At 41.3% G+C, this 16,475-nt stretch overlaps 1 protein-coding gene across 2 annotated transcripts in view; it reads left to right on the top strand.

Moving 5' to 3' along the window:
* The window catches only part of ITK (IL2 inducible T cell kinase), a 76,618-nt gene that overhangs the window by 48,064 nt on the left and 12,079 nt on the right, over window positions 1-16,475 (top strand). For both annotated transcript variants that reach the window (XM_032259557.1, XM_032259556.1), the window contains 5 exons: window positions 3,120-3,185; window positions 8,003-8,057; window positions 10,745-10,827; window positions 12,698-12,831; window positions 14,771-14,845. In XM_032259557.1, the coding sequence (XP_032115448.1) occupies window positions 3,120-3,185; window positions 8,003-8,057; window positions 10,745-10,827; window positions 12,698-12,831; window positions 14,771-14,845 (413 nt within the window). The remainder of the gene's footprint in view (window positions 1-3,119; window positions 3,186-8,002; window positions 8,058-10,744; window positions 10,828-12,697; window positions 12,832-14,770; window positions 14,846-16,475) is intronic.

The following is a 16,475-nucleotide window of genomic DNA, read 5'->3' as shown; positions in this document are numbered from 1 at the left end:
TTGGAATACATACATACATATATATATATATATATATATAATATAACTAATATATATATAATATAACTATTATATATATAACTATTATAGTTATATAACTATTTTATATATATAACTATTATATAGTTATATAACTATATAACTATTTTATATATATAACTATTATATAGTTACATAACTATATAACTATTTTATATATATAACTATTATATAGTTACATAACTATATAACATATATATATAAAACTTTTCTCTTTTTTTTTTGAGACAGGGTCTTGCTCTGTCACCCAGTTTGGAGCACAGTGGCACCGTCACAGTTCACTGCAGCCCTGACTTCCCAGGCTCAAGTGATCCTCCCACCTCAGACCCCTGAGTAGCTGAGACTATAGGCATGTACCACCATGCCCAGATAATTTTTAAATGTTTTGTAGTGATATGGTCTCACTATGTTGCCGGGGCTGGTCTGAAACTACTGTGCTCAAGTAATCCTCCTGCTTTGGCCTCCCAAAGTGGTTGGGATTACAGGCATAAGCCACCATGCCTGGCCTATATGTCACATTTCTAACTGCAACAATTGAGTCCGAGTATGTGGTATCTTAATTTTGACATACAATTTCCTCACAAAGCTTGCCAAATTTACATTCCTGCTAACAGGGTTATGGAAGTGCCAAGTGTGGGTATCACTGAACTTAAAAGAAAAAGCCAATCTGATGGGTTAAAAAAAATGTGGGGGGATGCACAAATATCTTGAAGGATGATGCTTTACCTTTTACGTAGACCAAAATTTACATTTTCAAGGTGTCTCCTCTTTAAGGAGGCTTATCAGCCCCATTGCAGGGGGAGGAAAGACAGGAGTGAGGAAGGGTAAAAGGTGATGAGATTCAGAACCATGGTTTGAGAGGCAGTGTAGTTTGCTAGCTAAGAACAGACCCCAACTTCTCATTTGAAACCTCCTCTCTAGTTGAGTCATGGAGATAATTGAAGCTGGTCATATCTCCCTCTCTTTGTTCATTTTGGAGAGGCCCATATCGACTGTCTACACGGTCTATCAACAGCAAAGGGACTTAGAAATTCACTAGTTCAATCAACTGACATTATTTAGCACACCTAATGTACCAGGAAATTTCTTCTTCTAGGTCTCACTTCCCCAAATGACAGTTAAACCCTTCATTTGGTGACCTGTAGAAAGGCCGAACTGTGCACTTCAAAGGGCATCAAAGAGGACACCCCAGCAGCCAGTCAGCATTATGGGAATTTCCCCAGTTTGCTTCGTGATAGTGTGGTATAGTGGAAAGTACGCGAGATGGGAAGACAGAGGACTCAGACTTTATCAGCTACTCTTGTCAAATGTAGCTGAGGATTCACAGATGACCATGTCATATAGCATGGTCAAGTAACTTATCCTCTGCGAATTCATCTCCAGAACTGTAAAATGCAGATACTGTCAGCTCTGTCTGTCTCGCAGTATTGAGAAAATCAATGAAAATGTTGGAAGTGAAAGAGCTTTATAAATTTTACCTATCCACATACAAATATCAGAGTTATCATTTGTGGAGATGACCCAGCTTTTGGCGGCATATTCTATTCATTAGCAAAATATTATTTGATCCATTAATATAGTTGTAAAAGTATAGTATGGCAAAACCAGACATAATTAAGGGATCCCAAGAGTGATACAGAAGGAACAGCAAATTTCAGAATAAGCTGACTTTCTTCAGTTGGAATGGCTGCCTTGAGCACTGGGTGAAGGATGATTCTGAGGCCAGATGTCCAGTTCTCCAAAGAAAGTATGCCATGATTGATTAGCAATGTCTGCCAGAGGAGTAAAATATAAGATAGTCATCCTGTATTTGGCATCTCCAGTCAATCTGTGCACCAATTACACATTTCCCGTAAACATAATCACTAGATTGAAAATTGGCCTCACCGTAAGAAAATTAAAACATTTTATGAAATAAAGAGGAAGAAACTATCAGGCTTTTTTTTTTTTTTTTTTTTTTTTTTGAGACAGAGTCTTCTCTGTCACAGGCTGGAGTGCAGTGGCGTGATCTCAGCTCACTGCAACCTCCCCCCCAACCCCCCACATTAAGTGAGTCTCATGCCTCAGCCTCCCAAGTAGCTGAGACTATAGGTGCATGCCACCACACCTGGCTAATTTTTGTATATTTTCCAAAGATGGGGATTTCACCATGTTGCCCAGGTTGGTCTTGAACGCCTGAGCTAAAGTGATTCGCCCACCTTGGCCTCCCAAAGCGCTAGGATTACAGGCATGAGCCATTGCACCAGGCCTACCAGGCATCTTTTTTTACAGATTGGCAGAGTTTGGAGTATCTACTTAAACTAAATTTTACGTATAATCTAGTTTAAGCCCTTCACTTGACGGGTTTAAAGCCAGATGCCCAGAGAGTGGAAGGGATGCCGCTCTCACCTTGTGATATTAAAGGAGATAATGAATGTGAAAGTGCTTTGAAAACTGCAAACTATATACAAATGTAAAGCAGTTCGATATTCTTTTTTGTTTATGCACAATTATTAACTCTTCCTCAAAAGTGACTCCCGATCCCCAAATCTAGCTTGGTTTTATCCTTTTATCTCGTGTTTTTACCATTCATATCTGAAAAAGGTCAGTTAGGGAGGCCTTAAATTAAAAAGCTTACAATGCCAACTGGTAGTATCTTTTAGAATCTGTGGTTGGAAAGTCATCTTTTATATTTTAATTATTTTGGTTTCCTGACTATAAAATGATAGTACTAAAGTGGAAAAAATGCTAATTATCACACAAAAATGTTTCCTTATAGAAAATAGAGAGTGAATATTAATATTTTTTCCAGCAGAGGAAATTTCACAATGAGGAGAGCAGCAAGCAGAGCTTTTTAAGTAAAATCGCACTTCTTTTTTATTGTTTCATAATTTAGTCGTGAAATCAGCCTCTCTTTAACAGACAGCAGGTTACTGTTATTTTTACCAATTATTTTATTCTAAACTTTAAAGTATTTTATCACAAATGCCAAATAATGTGACATTCCCCCAATTTTTAAATGACTTTTAGTGGATTAAACCTATAAAATGATGTAAAACTTAGTTCTGTGTAGGTCTAAACACTAATTTTTCTTTTAACAGGCATGAAGGATATGTACCAAGCAGTTATCTGGTGGAAAAATCTCCAAATAATTTGGAAACCTATGAGTAAGATATTTTCTTTGTTTTTGGGAAACATAGTCCTAAGGAATCCTCCCTAGGTTAGGAGTAAATTATTGGTTGACTGTTAAAATGCCAGATGATCTCCACTGCATAGCAGTGTGCATGCATACTACCCAGATCCTGGTTTCTAAATAACACTTTCCACTAAAAAGAACCAGGACTTTCTGGAGAAATAGCTTGGAGTAGGGATAGAACAGAAAGAACTTGGAACATCTTTTTGTGCCAGAAAGTAAAGAAGTACTTGAAAATACATTTTTCTTGTTTAATTTTTTTGAGACAGGGTCTCGCTGCCACCTAGTCTGGAGTGCAGTAGGGTGATCTTGGCTCGTTGCAACTTTGACCTACTAGGCTGAAGTAATCCTTAGCCTCCCAAATATCTGGGACTACAGGCACATGTCACCCATTTCCAGCTAATCTGTAAATTTTCTGTAGAGACAGGGTCTCACTAGGTTGCCCAGGCTGGTCTCAAACTACTGGGTTCAAGTAATCCTCCCGCCTTGGCCTCCCAAACTGCTGGGATTACAGGTGTGAGCCACTGTGCCCAGCCAAAAAGATGTAGGCATGTCAGATAAGCACAGAAGTTGATTCTTACTTTGTTTATTATGTTTTTTGTTTATGCACAATTATTAATTCTTGCTCAAAAGTGACTCCCGATCCCCAAATCTAGTCTGGCCTTACCTTTTTTCTCTTGTTTGTACCATTCATACCTGAAGAAGATATTTTATTTGTTTTTGGAAAATACAGTCCTAAAGAATCCTCCCTAGGTTAGGAATAAATTATTAGCTGACTATAAAAATACCACAAGATCTCTACTGCAGTAGAGATCATCCATTTGATGAAATCTGGGACAATTTGAGTATCAAAATAAATAATGAATATTAAAATAAGTAATAGACTACAAACCATTGGACAATGTAAGAATCTGTACTGGGCCGGGCGCGGTGGCTCCAGCCTGTAATCCCAGCACTGTGGGAGGCCGAGGCGGGTGGATCATGAGGTCAAGAGATCGAGACCATCCTGGTCAACATGGTGAAACCCCGTCTCTACTAAAAAATACAAAAAATTAGCTGGGCATGGTGGCGCGTGCCTGTAATCCCAGCGACTCAGGAGGCTGGGGCAGGAGAATTGCCTGAACCCAGGAGGCGGAGGTTGCGGTGAGCCGAGATCGCGCCATTGCACTCCAGCCTGGGTGACAAGAGCGAAACTCCATCTCAAAAAAAAAAAAAAAAAAAGAATCTGTATTAAATAGACTGATAGATAAAGAAGTAAATACATAAAAAGGAAAGGTTTTTTTTCCTATAGTAGAATGTCAACTAATGAATGATAAAGTTTAAAAATCATCATTTTGTAAAAATCATCATTTTGTAGCTCAAAATGATTAACTGATTCAGGCAAGAATCCTTAATGAATGTCACCACTGGCAGGTTAAAGTTTGGTGAGCTATGGCATATTTACATAGTCTCAAAGCATCTCCTCACAAATCACTTATAATTACTAAATGGAGATAACTAGTAGGCCCATCTTAAACAATCAATCAAAATGCACATAAATAATGGGGCGAAAAGATTTGATGTGTCTCCTTGTGTGATGCACTGAGAAGGGCACACATCACTTCTGTGATATTTCTGCTCAAAAATGCACAACTTGGATTTACTCATGAGGATATGTTTATAAAGGTATATTAGACACATCCAAATTAAGGAATATTCTCTAAAATTAATGTCCTGTGCTCTTCAAAAAAATGTTTGTACCATGAAAGACACAACAGGCTGAGAAATTGGTCCACATAAAAAAAACTAAAGAGGCCAGGCGCGGTGGCTCACACCTGTAATCCCAGAACTTTGGGAGGCTGAAACAGGTGGATCACACGAGATCAGGAGTTCAAGACCAGCCTGACCAACATGGTGAAACCTCTGTCTCTACTAAAAATTTAAAATAAGCTGGGTGTGGTAGCTCATGCCTGTAATCCTAGATACTTGGGAGGCTGAGGCAGAAGAATCTCTTGAACCCAGAAGGCGGAGGTGGCAGTGAGCCAAGATCTTGCCATTGCAACTCCAGCCAGGGCAACAAGAGTGAAACTCCATCAAAAAAAAAAAAAGACTAAAAAGACATGGTAACTTAATATGGTAGTGATCTTGGGCTGGATCTTGAACCACACGAAAACTATTTTTGTTATAATATACATTATTGGGACAATCAATAAAATTTGAATAAGATCTGCAGTTAAATAGTGGTATTATGTAGATCTTAAGTCTTATGATTTTGGTAATTGTATCGTGGTTAGATAAGTGTATACTCTATATCTTAGGAAACAGACACAGAAGTACTTAGGAGTAAAAGTCAATTCTCAAATGGTTCAGAAAATAAATCAATCTACATCTATCTAAAAAGAATACAAAAGCAAATATATAAAATGTCAGTAATTGGCTTATCTGGGTGATGTGTATATGAGGGTTCTTTTATACTATTTTACAGCTTTTCTTTAAGTTTGAAATTACTTAAAAAATTAATTACTCACTAAATATAAGATACCACGCCTGAAGAATAAAGCTAATGAGGATACCTATTCACACATTAGGGTTCTTAATTCAAATGTGGCTGAGTTATTTTGTTGCTGAAATTCTAATAGATTCCTTAATGAAGAACCATCGTTTTCTGGCGCTCTCAACTTGGCTTGTTTTGATCAAGTATGTGTGAGTAGCCCTTCCCTCAGTGAACAGAAGTGTCATCAGTTCTAAGAATTCTTGAGCTGAAATAAAACATACAGGAGATATGCTTAAATAAAATTTAAAAATATTTATAGGCAATACCTTTGGAGGAAAAAACAATAAGCATTTATTTCAAATGACCACTAGGCTATGTAGTTTTGTTTGTTCATCCTTGCTTTTAATCAGAATCTCTTTGTTTATGATCAAAGGAACAAACTCAGAATTCCAACAGGTTAAGCGATAGGGAGGCCTGGAGCAAATAGAAAAAGTCTATTCACCCACCTAAAGGTATTTTAAGCCATTTTTAAAATGAAACACTATACCATACAAACCAATCTATTTATACTGTGGACTTTCAGTTTGCATTTTCCAGATTATGAATCTCAGCTGGAAAATAACATGACTTACAAGCCAACATTCAGATATTTAGTATACAACTGGATGGATGTATGAAAGATATCCAATATGATAACTTTTTATCCATGAACTTAGAGTTGTCTAGTTTGGGGTGAGATCTGTGTAAGTACTTACAAATGTACCACCTGGGAACATAATCATGGGTTGGTAAATTGAATGGATTCAGATCTCCCGCCTTGGTTTGCAATCATGACCTTGGGCAAGTTACCTCACCCTGTTTGAGTTCTGATCCCTTCTCCACAAAATGAAGGCTCAGACAAGTTGAAGGAAAGCAAATCATGACTCTTGCCGGCATTCCCCTCCCCGGCACTGAACTCAGGGAGACATCACTCCTTGATAGTGAAACTACTTACCCACCATGCTGATGACAACCTTTTCAATGTACAGCTCTCAGCAGCCACTACTACTGCTGGGGGCTTGTGTATGACATAAAGCCTATATTTGCCCAACGCTCAGTTAGATAATCTCTAGGAGCCCATGTTGGTGTAACGTACTGATCTGTCTTACAATGTTCAAAAACCTCTAACGAATTCATGAATTCCTTTAGTCATGGCTACTCTCAAAAAGCCAAACAAGTTCAGTAAGTGGTATTCCTTCCCTACCCAGAGCTTCTCTCCCCCTGGATTTATTAATTTTCAAGACTGGTTATTAACCAGTGATTAGTCTGCCTCCTCTTACCTAAAAAGCAGCCATGGAGGCCAGGATGTGGCTCAAATATTGTTAACAACATAAAAAAAAAATTATCCCTAAAACTCATTTATATTCTTCTTTACCGTTTTATTGTTATTCTTCACCAGACAACAAAATTATAAAAATAATGCAACTCCTTGGCAAAATGTCTGGAAGACCAGTCTTAAAGTGGAAAATACTACAGCTATTTTAAAAGGCTATTTGCTAAACTTTCAAACTGGTATTACATTTTTATAGTTGCCCTAACACCCTCCTGCTTATAATCAGCCGTCCCCTGACTTATGAAACAAAGAGGAAAATTAATGTTTTCTAAAACTGTATTTTAGAAAACTTCCAACATATACAAAAGTAGAGAGAATAATATAATGAATATCCATGTTCCCCAAACCCAGCATCAACAATGATCAATATTTTGCCAATTCTGTTTATATGTTCCTTTCCAATTAAACATTTTAATACCTGGAAATGAATCATGCATTTTCTTTTCTTTTTTTTTTTTTTTTTGAGACGGAGTTTCACTCTTGTTACCCAGGCTGGAGTGCAAGGGCACGATCTCGGCTCACCGCAACCTCCGCCTCCTGGGTTCAGGCAATTCTCCTGCCTCAGCCTCCTGAGTAGCTGGGATTACAGGCACGCACCACCATGCCCAGCTAATTTTTTGTATTTTTTTAGTAGAGACGGGGTTTCACCATGTTGACCAGGATGGTCTCGATCTCTTGACCTCGTGATCCACCCGCCTCGGCCTCCCAAAGTGCTGGGATTACAGGCTTGAGCCACCGCGCCAGGCCATGCATTTTCTTTTGAGTTTAAAAGCACTGGTAGAAACATACATGTGCAGGCTTGTTAAATAAATAAAATATATTCTAAAAAAAATTTAAAGCACTGGTAGAAACAGAAAATGACTGTATGATTTTCTGGCATTGTCTTTTATAAGTAAATAATGAAACTTTAAAATGTCATTGACATATGACTTTTCCTTGCTTTCAGGTGGTACAATAAGAGTATCAGCCGAGACAAAGCTGAAAAACTTCTTTTGGACACAGTAAGTCTCCTTAACCTGTCTTTTGACATAAAATGAATTAAGGCTGAATGCAGTGTCTCATGCCTGGAATCTCAGTGATGTGGCAGGTCAAGATGGGAAGATCATTTGAGCCCAGGTTTCAAGTTTCCAGTGAGTTATTATTATGCCACTGGACTCAAGCCTGGGCAAGAGCAAGAACTTGTCCAAAGAAGGAAGGAAGGAGAGAATTAAGGAAGGAAAGAAGGAGGGAAGGAAGGAAGGAAGGAAGGAAAGAAGGAAGAAAGGAAGGAAGAAAGGGAAGGAGGGAGGGAGTGGGGAAGGAGAGAGGAAGGAAGGAAGGAGAGAGGAAGGAAGGAAGGAGAGAGGAAGGAAGGAGAGAGAAAGAGAGAGAAAGGAAGAAAGGGAAAAAGAAAAGAAAGAACTGTACTGTTTTATCAGCCTTGTGGTATTTTATGCCAATGCAGTGGGTTGACATGTTTGATTACAATAGTTTTCATGTCTGCTGTGAATATTCTGGGGATTTACAAGACTAGCAAACCATAGGCTAAGAAACCTGGGCTTGGCACTGACATGCAGACATCACCACAGCTGCAGCAGTCTTTGTGAGTGGTGATGGCTGACTGGGGGTTGCCATCAGGGCTGGTCTGCTATGCCTTCTTCTCAGTCTAGGTCAGGGGTGCCTGTGACCTGATTCAGCCTGGTTGGACTGTAAGTCCAGAGGAAACATAGCACCTGTTTTAACTTACTTTTCATCAACAGTTATTCTCTAAAGCCATGCAGTGTGCATAGCAGGACCGACTTTACTCAGGGATGTCAAGATTAAGGGAGAAAGGGAAGAGAAAACAGAAAACATGGTACTGGGTTCTGGTTCCTGTTGTGTCACCAGCTCAGTGTGTGACTCTGGGGACTTCTCTTCTTCCTTCTGGGCCTCAGTTTTTCAATGAGTACAAGGGGAGCATTGAATTAAGTCAGGGATGACAGTTACCCAGCCCTCATCCTGCCACTTTCTGCTCCTTGTCCTGTGACCAACATGGCTGATCGCAGTCCATGGCATTGGGACTCTATTGAGAAGCAAGACAAATGCTGAAGAAAGAACGAGCAAATAATCTAAAATAAACCAAGGTGAACTCCAGAGGAGCTGGGAAAGATTCCACAAAGGAAAAGAAGTTGAGCTGGGTCCTTACTGGACTTTGGTCTTTCCTTGGCTCTACATCAACTCAGCATTTAATTATTTCCTGTGAGTTTCCCCAGAAACACACATTAGAATTGCTGGGAAATGTTCAAAAACACAGATTCCCAGGTCCCACTCCAGATCCACAGAATCAGAACCTCCAGCGTTAGTTCCCGGGAATCTGTACTTTCTCAAGTTAAATTTACAATGCAAATGTAGGCAGCCCAAACCTGGTGCCACCAATCTGTGTTATTGGATAACAGAGTAGAACTTGATTAATATAAACTAATGGGGAGGAGTACAAAATTAACTAAAACTCTGATTTACACTGTGTTGAAACAAGTGTAGTTTTGTTGTTTTAAATCATACATTGGTTAATGACATCTATGGAGCACTTCAAACAGCCTACATTAATGACTTCCTAAAGATGATTCCTATATTACAGCAGTTCTTATGAGGTGCTAAGCACAAGCTCTGGCAGTTGAAACATTTCTCTTTACTAATTTTCTTTTTTCTTTTTTGAGACTGAGTCTTGCTCTGTCACTCAAGCTGGAGTGCAGTGGCACAAACTCGGCTCACCACAACCTCCACCTCCCAGGTTCAAGTGATTCTCCTGCCTCAGCCACCTGAGTATCTGGGATTACAGGCACGCACTACCACACCCAACTAATTTTTGTATTTTTAGTAGAGACGAGGTGTTGCCAGGTTGGCCAGGCTGGTCTCGAACTCCTGACCCCAGGTGATCCATCCACCTTTGCATCTCAGAGTGCTAGGTTTACAGGCATAAGCCACTGCACTCGGCCTCCTTACTAATATCTTGAGCTACTTTACCAAATTGTCTTCTCCTCCTTAGTTAAATGTGAGGGCAGACTTCAGTGGGTCCCTGTCAGAAGCCCAAATCTCAACATCACACAGTATGTCCACATAACAAACCTGCACACATACCCCTGACTCTAAAATTTTTTGAAAAGACATATATTCCCAGTAAGACACCGATGAAGTTTTCAGGACAGTTTTGTGCCTTTGTGGGGGAATGGGGAAGCGGCTGCTAACATCCTTTGACAGGAGGTATCCTGGAATAGCAGACCGAGCCTTGGTTTTGCTTGCATGCCAGAGTTCAAATCCCAGTTCTGTCACTTTCTAGTTGTGGGTCTTGGGAATGTCACTTAAGCTCTCTGGCACTCAGTGTCACTGGTAATGAAGGATACCAATGTCCAGATGACAGTGTTGTGGTAAGAGTTGGAAAATATCTGTAAAGAGTCTGATACATACATGGGGAGCTTTAATAGGGCAGAGATATATCTGTTTCCACTCATGGTTCACGTCAGAATGAGAACAGTCTGGGATCCATGTAGGAGACCGAGAAATATCTGCTGAAGGACAGGAGTGAATGAAACAGTTGCCATTCTTACTGAAATCTGCTCTTTGCCAAGTGGGCCTACAGTATTTCCTCCTTCTGTGGGCAAGAAAGTGGAGCTGGGGGCATAAGCCTGGTTTCCTGAGATCACTAACCTTCCATTCTTTCTAACCATTCCAGGGCAAAGAAGGAGCCTTCATGGTAAGAGATTCCAGGACCCCAGGAACATACACCGTGTCTGTGTTCACTAAGGCCATTGTAAGGTATGGAGCTAACCCTGCTCAGCAAAGTGGGGAGAAACACTTCTGAAGTGTGTGAGCATTGCAGTACAGACAACAAAGTCAGACAGTGCAAGAGGTAGAGGCTCACTAGAAAGGGTCTGTTTTCCATCTTTACTCGAAGGAAACCAAGGCCATGGAGATCAAGGATAGAACTGAAGAGACTTAGAAAGTGACAGAGCTGGGGATAGATGTCAGGTCCTCTTTCAGTTAGCATCCCTAATTTTAGAGTTCTAAAGACATAAAATACTTGGCACTGTATTGGATGAGTATATAATACATAGAGTAACAGAAAAGATGTTATTATCTGGAAGCAAAAATATATCAACTCCAGTTCTGGCTCTGCTCATAAAACTACCTACCGTTAATTGAGTCTTTATTATGTGCCAGAAAATATGCAGACCATTTCCAATTCTAAAAAGTCCTGAAGGCAGGTATTACTATGCTCATTTCACACAGAAGAAACCGAGGTTCAGGAGCTGATGCGTCCCTGTGGTCGTGGGTCTGAAAGGGTCAAGGTCACGCTCCAGCCAATGGACTGCAAGACCCTTGCTGCTTGTCTGCCCCTCTGGACCTGTTTCTTCTCTGTAAAACGATGTCTAAGAACCTATCTAGGTCTCAAATTCCCTTCTAATTAGAACATTAGTAAGAACGAAGCTGTTTGACAATGGCTAAAGTAGTCAGAATTAAGAGAGGAGACAAATAATTTTTAAGGTGTCTTTGGAAAATTTTTTGGAAGACTGAGGATGTGAGCAGGAAGTGGAGCAAGGGCAGGTGGCAAAGAATCCAATCCAGGGATGGGAGGGAACAGGGTGTACATCACAGAGGGGCTGTATCTCTGCTGTGGCTTACAGACAGGAGGTGACCTGCAACCTGCAATCCCACAGGTATGATGGAGAAGGGATGAGACATAATGTCTGTGTCGAGGCTCCCCACAACTACCCCCAGCTTCAGGGACTCACTAGGAGACCTTCCAGGACTGAGACTTATTGAGATTTAATACAACAAAGTGATCCACAGCAAAATCAGCAAAGGGAAAAGATACATGGGCAAAATCTAGAGGAAGCAAAGCATAAGCTTCTGAGAATCCTCTCCCGCTGGAGCCACACAGGACGTGCTTAATTCCTCCAGCAATGAGCTGTGACCACATGTGAGCACTGTCTACCAGGAGAGCTCATGAGAGACTCAGTGCCCAACGCTTTTATTGGAGGCTGTTTCCACAGGCAGCACCTGTCTAGCACATGCCAAAATTCCAGATACCCAAAAGGAAAACAGGTGTTCATCACAAAGCACATTGTTTCTAACAAAGTTTCAGCACAGCTCATCACCCTCATCAATTAGGGAAAGAGCTGTCCCGAAATCCAAGTTCCCAAACACCAGCCAAGGGCTAACGATGCAAGCAGGCCTTCCTAAGGTGGGTAGTCAGGCCTGTTATGTTCATCCTCTGCAGCAGCACAAAATCAAGTAAGTGTGAAGGGGTCAGAGAGGCTTTCTCAATGTATGTTGACAATCAGTTAAATTCATTGAACAGGCAGGGCAAACACATAGCACATACATCCATTCCCTCATTTTGTGGCAGTGGAAGACCAATCACCAATCCAATCACCAAAACCATCACCAATCCATCACAGCACTGCTGTCCGCTGGGTCCAGACACAGGCTCAGAGTTCTTTTTAACACAGTGCTGCAAGCACCCAGGGCCAACCTGTCAGAACCTACTTACACATTGAACTATAGCTGCCATCTTTGTGAGAGTTTACAAGACAAAGATAATAAGGACTTAATACTAGTAGACTTTTTTGTGTCTCACCATTGCTTCTTAATAATCACTACATTTGCGTTTCATTTGTTTAAGTGAGAACAATCCCTGTATAAAGCACTATCACATCAAGGAAACAAATGACAATCCTAAGCGATACTATGTGGCTGAAAAGTACGTGTTTGATTCCATCCCTCTTCTCATCAACTATCACCAACATAATGGAGGAGGTAAGCTCCAGAGCAGGGGTGGTGCAGGGGTGGACCAGGGCCACCATGCAGGTGAGCAGCGGGCAAGCAAGCAGTACCGCCTGAGCTCCGCCTCCTGTCGGATCAGCGGCATAGATTCTTATAGGAGTGCAAACCCTATTGTGAACAGCACTTGTGGGATCTAGGTTGTGCGCTCCTTATAAGAATCTACTATAAGGACACATGCACACGAATGTTCATTGCAGCACAGTTTACCATAGCAAAGACCTGGAACCAACCCAAATGCCCATCGATGATAGACTGGACAGGGAAAATGTGGCACATATACACCATGGAATATTATGCAGCCATCAAAAACGATGAGTTCATGTCCTTTGTAGGGACATGGATGAACCTGTAAACCATTCTCAGCAAACTGACACAAGAACTGAAAATCAAACACTGCATGTTCTCACTCATAGGCGGGTGTTGAACAATGAGAACACACGGACACAGGGAGGGGAGCATCACACACTGAGGTCTGTTGGGGGGAAATAGGGGAGGGACAGTGAGGGGTGAGGAGTTGGGGAGAGATAGCATGGGGAGAAATGCCAGATATAGGTGATGGGGAGGAAGGCAGCAAATCACACTGCCATGTGTGTACCTATGCAACAATCTTGCATGTTCTTCATATGTACCCAGAAACCTAAAATGCAATTAAAATAAATAAATAAATAAAAATTTAAAAAAGAATCAAATGCCTGATGATCTGAGATGGAACAGTTTCGTCCTGAAACCAACCCCCCTGCCACACCCATCCATGGAAAAACTGTCTTCCATGAAACTGGTCCCTGGCGCCAAAAAGATTAGGGTCCGCTGCTCTACAGGACAAACCCAGAGGGCACCTGGGTTAGGCTTTTTTGAATTGCTATCAAGGAATACCTGAGGCTGGGTAATTTATAAAGAAAAGAGGTTTAATTTGTTTATTGCTGTATAGGAAGCATGGTGCCAGCATCTTCTTGGCTTTTAGGGAGGCCTCAGTAAGATTTTAGTCATGGCAGAAGGCAAAAGGGGAGCAGGTGTATCACATGGCAAGAGCAGGAATAAGGAGGGAGAAGGTGCCACACACATTTAAACAACCAGAGTGTGAACTCAGAGCGAGAACTCATTTATTATTACAAGGGTGGCACCAAGACATTCATGAAGGATCGCCCAATGACCCAAATACATCCCACCAGGCCCCACCTCCAGCATAGGGCCTTACTTTTCTTTTTTCTTTTCTTTTCTTTCTTTCTTTCTTTTTTTTTTTCAGGGTCTCACTCTGTCACCCAGGCTGGAGTGCAGTGGCATGATCTTGGCTCACTGCAACCTCCACCTCCCAGGTTCAAGCAATTCTCTTGCTTTAGCCTTCTGAGTAGCTAGGGTTACAGGTGTGCACCACCATGCCTGGCTAACTTTTATATTTTTGGTAGAGACAGGGTTCACCACATTGGCCAGGCTGGTCTTGAACTCATGACCTCAGGTGATTTGCCTCGGCCTCCCAAAGTGTTGGGATTACAAGCATGAGCCACCGTGCCCAGCCAGGGATTACATTTCAACATGAGATGTGGAGGGGACAAACATCCAAACTATATCAGCACCTACACAGGAAACTTGGAGAAAACTGGCAGAAGCCCACCCTGGCTTCTTCCTGACTACAAATAATAACTAAATATACAAATAGAAAAATACAACAAATATTTAATTATATTATATATCTTCTATTAGCAAAATGTCTTGTGGAAATCATGCAATTTTACTACCTGCCCATCTGCACTCACGATGTTTTCAAGGAGGGTGTGATATCAGTGGTTAGGCTTTGGGATTTGTTTTCCAGAATAAAATTAGCTTTTGCTTTGATTATTTTTTTCTAGTGATTTAAGTTAGATGGTTGCTACAGCAAAGCCCTAACCACTGCTTCTTGGCTTTTCAATCAACTCAGGCCTGGTCACTCGACTCCGGTATCCAGTTTGTTTTGGGAGGCAGAAAGCCCCGGTTACGGCGGGGCTGAGATACGGTGAGCAGTACAATCGGGAATGTAAACTCATGTCCCTAAAGGTCTGGGGCAAATTCTGAATAAACTTGCCTTGAGCCTACCTGTTTCCCAGGCTACAGATCACCATTAAAACAAGTATATTATATACCTAGAGATGATGGCACTAATGAATATTTACATTGTGTATTAGGGAAGTACATTTACGAGCACATTTCTCTAGGTCACATCAGTGGCCATTGGTGCTAGTGACGAGTTCATTAATAAAGTGTTTATTAAGCACCTACTTTGTACAGAGCATTCTGCTAAATGCTATTAGAAAAATATTAGAAAATCATGCCTTAGTACTGTGTTTCCACCATCTTCTAGAACTTTTATATCATCTAGTTGGTTGAGTATCAGACTATTGCAAGAACGGCGAGCTGGCAGCACCTAGAAGTCTGCATAAGAGAGTGTTAAAGTTCTTTGGACTGCCTTTAGGCGTGGCATGATCTCCAGTGCTGCGGCCTCTACTGTGTTTTCTGCTCCTACAGAATTGCTTCACTCACTTGGGATTATCTGCCTGGGCTCTGAAGGCATTTGGCTTTGCATCCCTTGGTCCCAATTGTGTGTTGCTTATGGAGAAGGCTGGTCTAATTTTCATTTATCTCCTGGGTTGGTGGTTCTCAAACTTCAGCGTGCACCAAAGTCTTCTGGAATGCTTATTAAAAATGTTGACTCCTGGCTCCTATCCAAACACTCACCAAAACACAATCCTTGATAGGGTCCTGAAGTCTACTTTTTTTTTTTTCTGACAGGGTCTTGCTCTGTCACCCAGGCTGGAGATGTACTGGCATAATCATGGCTCACTGCTGCCTTGACCTCCTGGGCTCAAGCGATCCTCCCACCTCAGCCTCCCAAGTAGCTGTGACTACAGACATACACCGTCATGCCTGGCTAATTTTTAAAAATTTTTTGTAGAGACAGGATCTCACTATGTTGCCCTGGCTAGTCTTAAACTCCTGGGCTCAAGCAATCCTCCTGCCTCGACCTTCCAAAGTGTTGGGATTACAGTCATGAGCCACTGTGCTCTGCTGAGTCTACATTTTAAACAAGCATGCTAGGTAACTTTGATACAGGTGGCCAGGGGGCAATAATTTGAGAACCACTGCCACACATGGGCTTCTTTATCCCTAACCAGCACCATGTCTGGCACACAGTACCTACTAGTGCTCAATACTGCTTGCTGTTGAGTCTCTGCCTCAAAGAGGTAGAAATCTGGCTATTTAGGTACCAGACCAAGCATTGGGGAGGGGTAACGACTCTTTAGCCTCCTTATGAAAATAAGGGTATTCTAATAAAGGTAGAGTCTTAATGTGTCCATGCTGGATAGGATCTCAGATATTATCTGGTCAACCCACTCATTTTGACAGTGAGAAAACTGAGCCTCGGGATCTGGTATTTGTTTGCTGAACATTTCTTGAGAGCCTCCCATGTGCCAGACACCATGCTAGCTTGTGCCTCTGCACAAATTCTCTTTGAAATTATCTCTTTAACTGCCCCCCAGCCCCCGCCAGTAAGGCCTAGCAGAGTGCTGTGTATATAGCAGATGCTCTTGATAGTTGAATGAATGAATAAATGATCAGCTCAAATGAAATTTACTTAGTGTGAAAAA

The sequence above is a fragment of the Sapajus apella genome, unplaced genomic scaffold (assembly GCF_009761245.1).
Source record: "Sapajus apella isolate SASKATOON/1434 unplaced genomic scaffold, GSC_monkey_1.0 scaffold110, whole genome shotgun sequence".
NCBI lineage: Eukaryota > Metazoa > Chordata > Mammalia > Primates > Cebidae > Sapajus > Sapajus apella.
The sequence above is the reverse complement of the archived record's forward strand: the minus strand, read 5'-3'. Positions and strand labels throughout refer to the sequence as shown.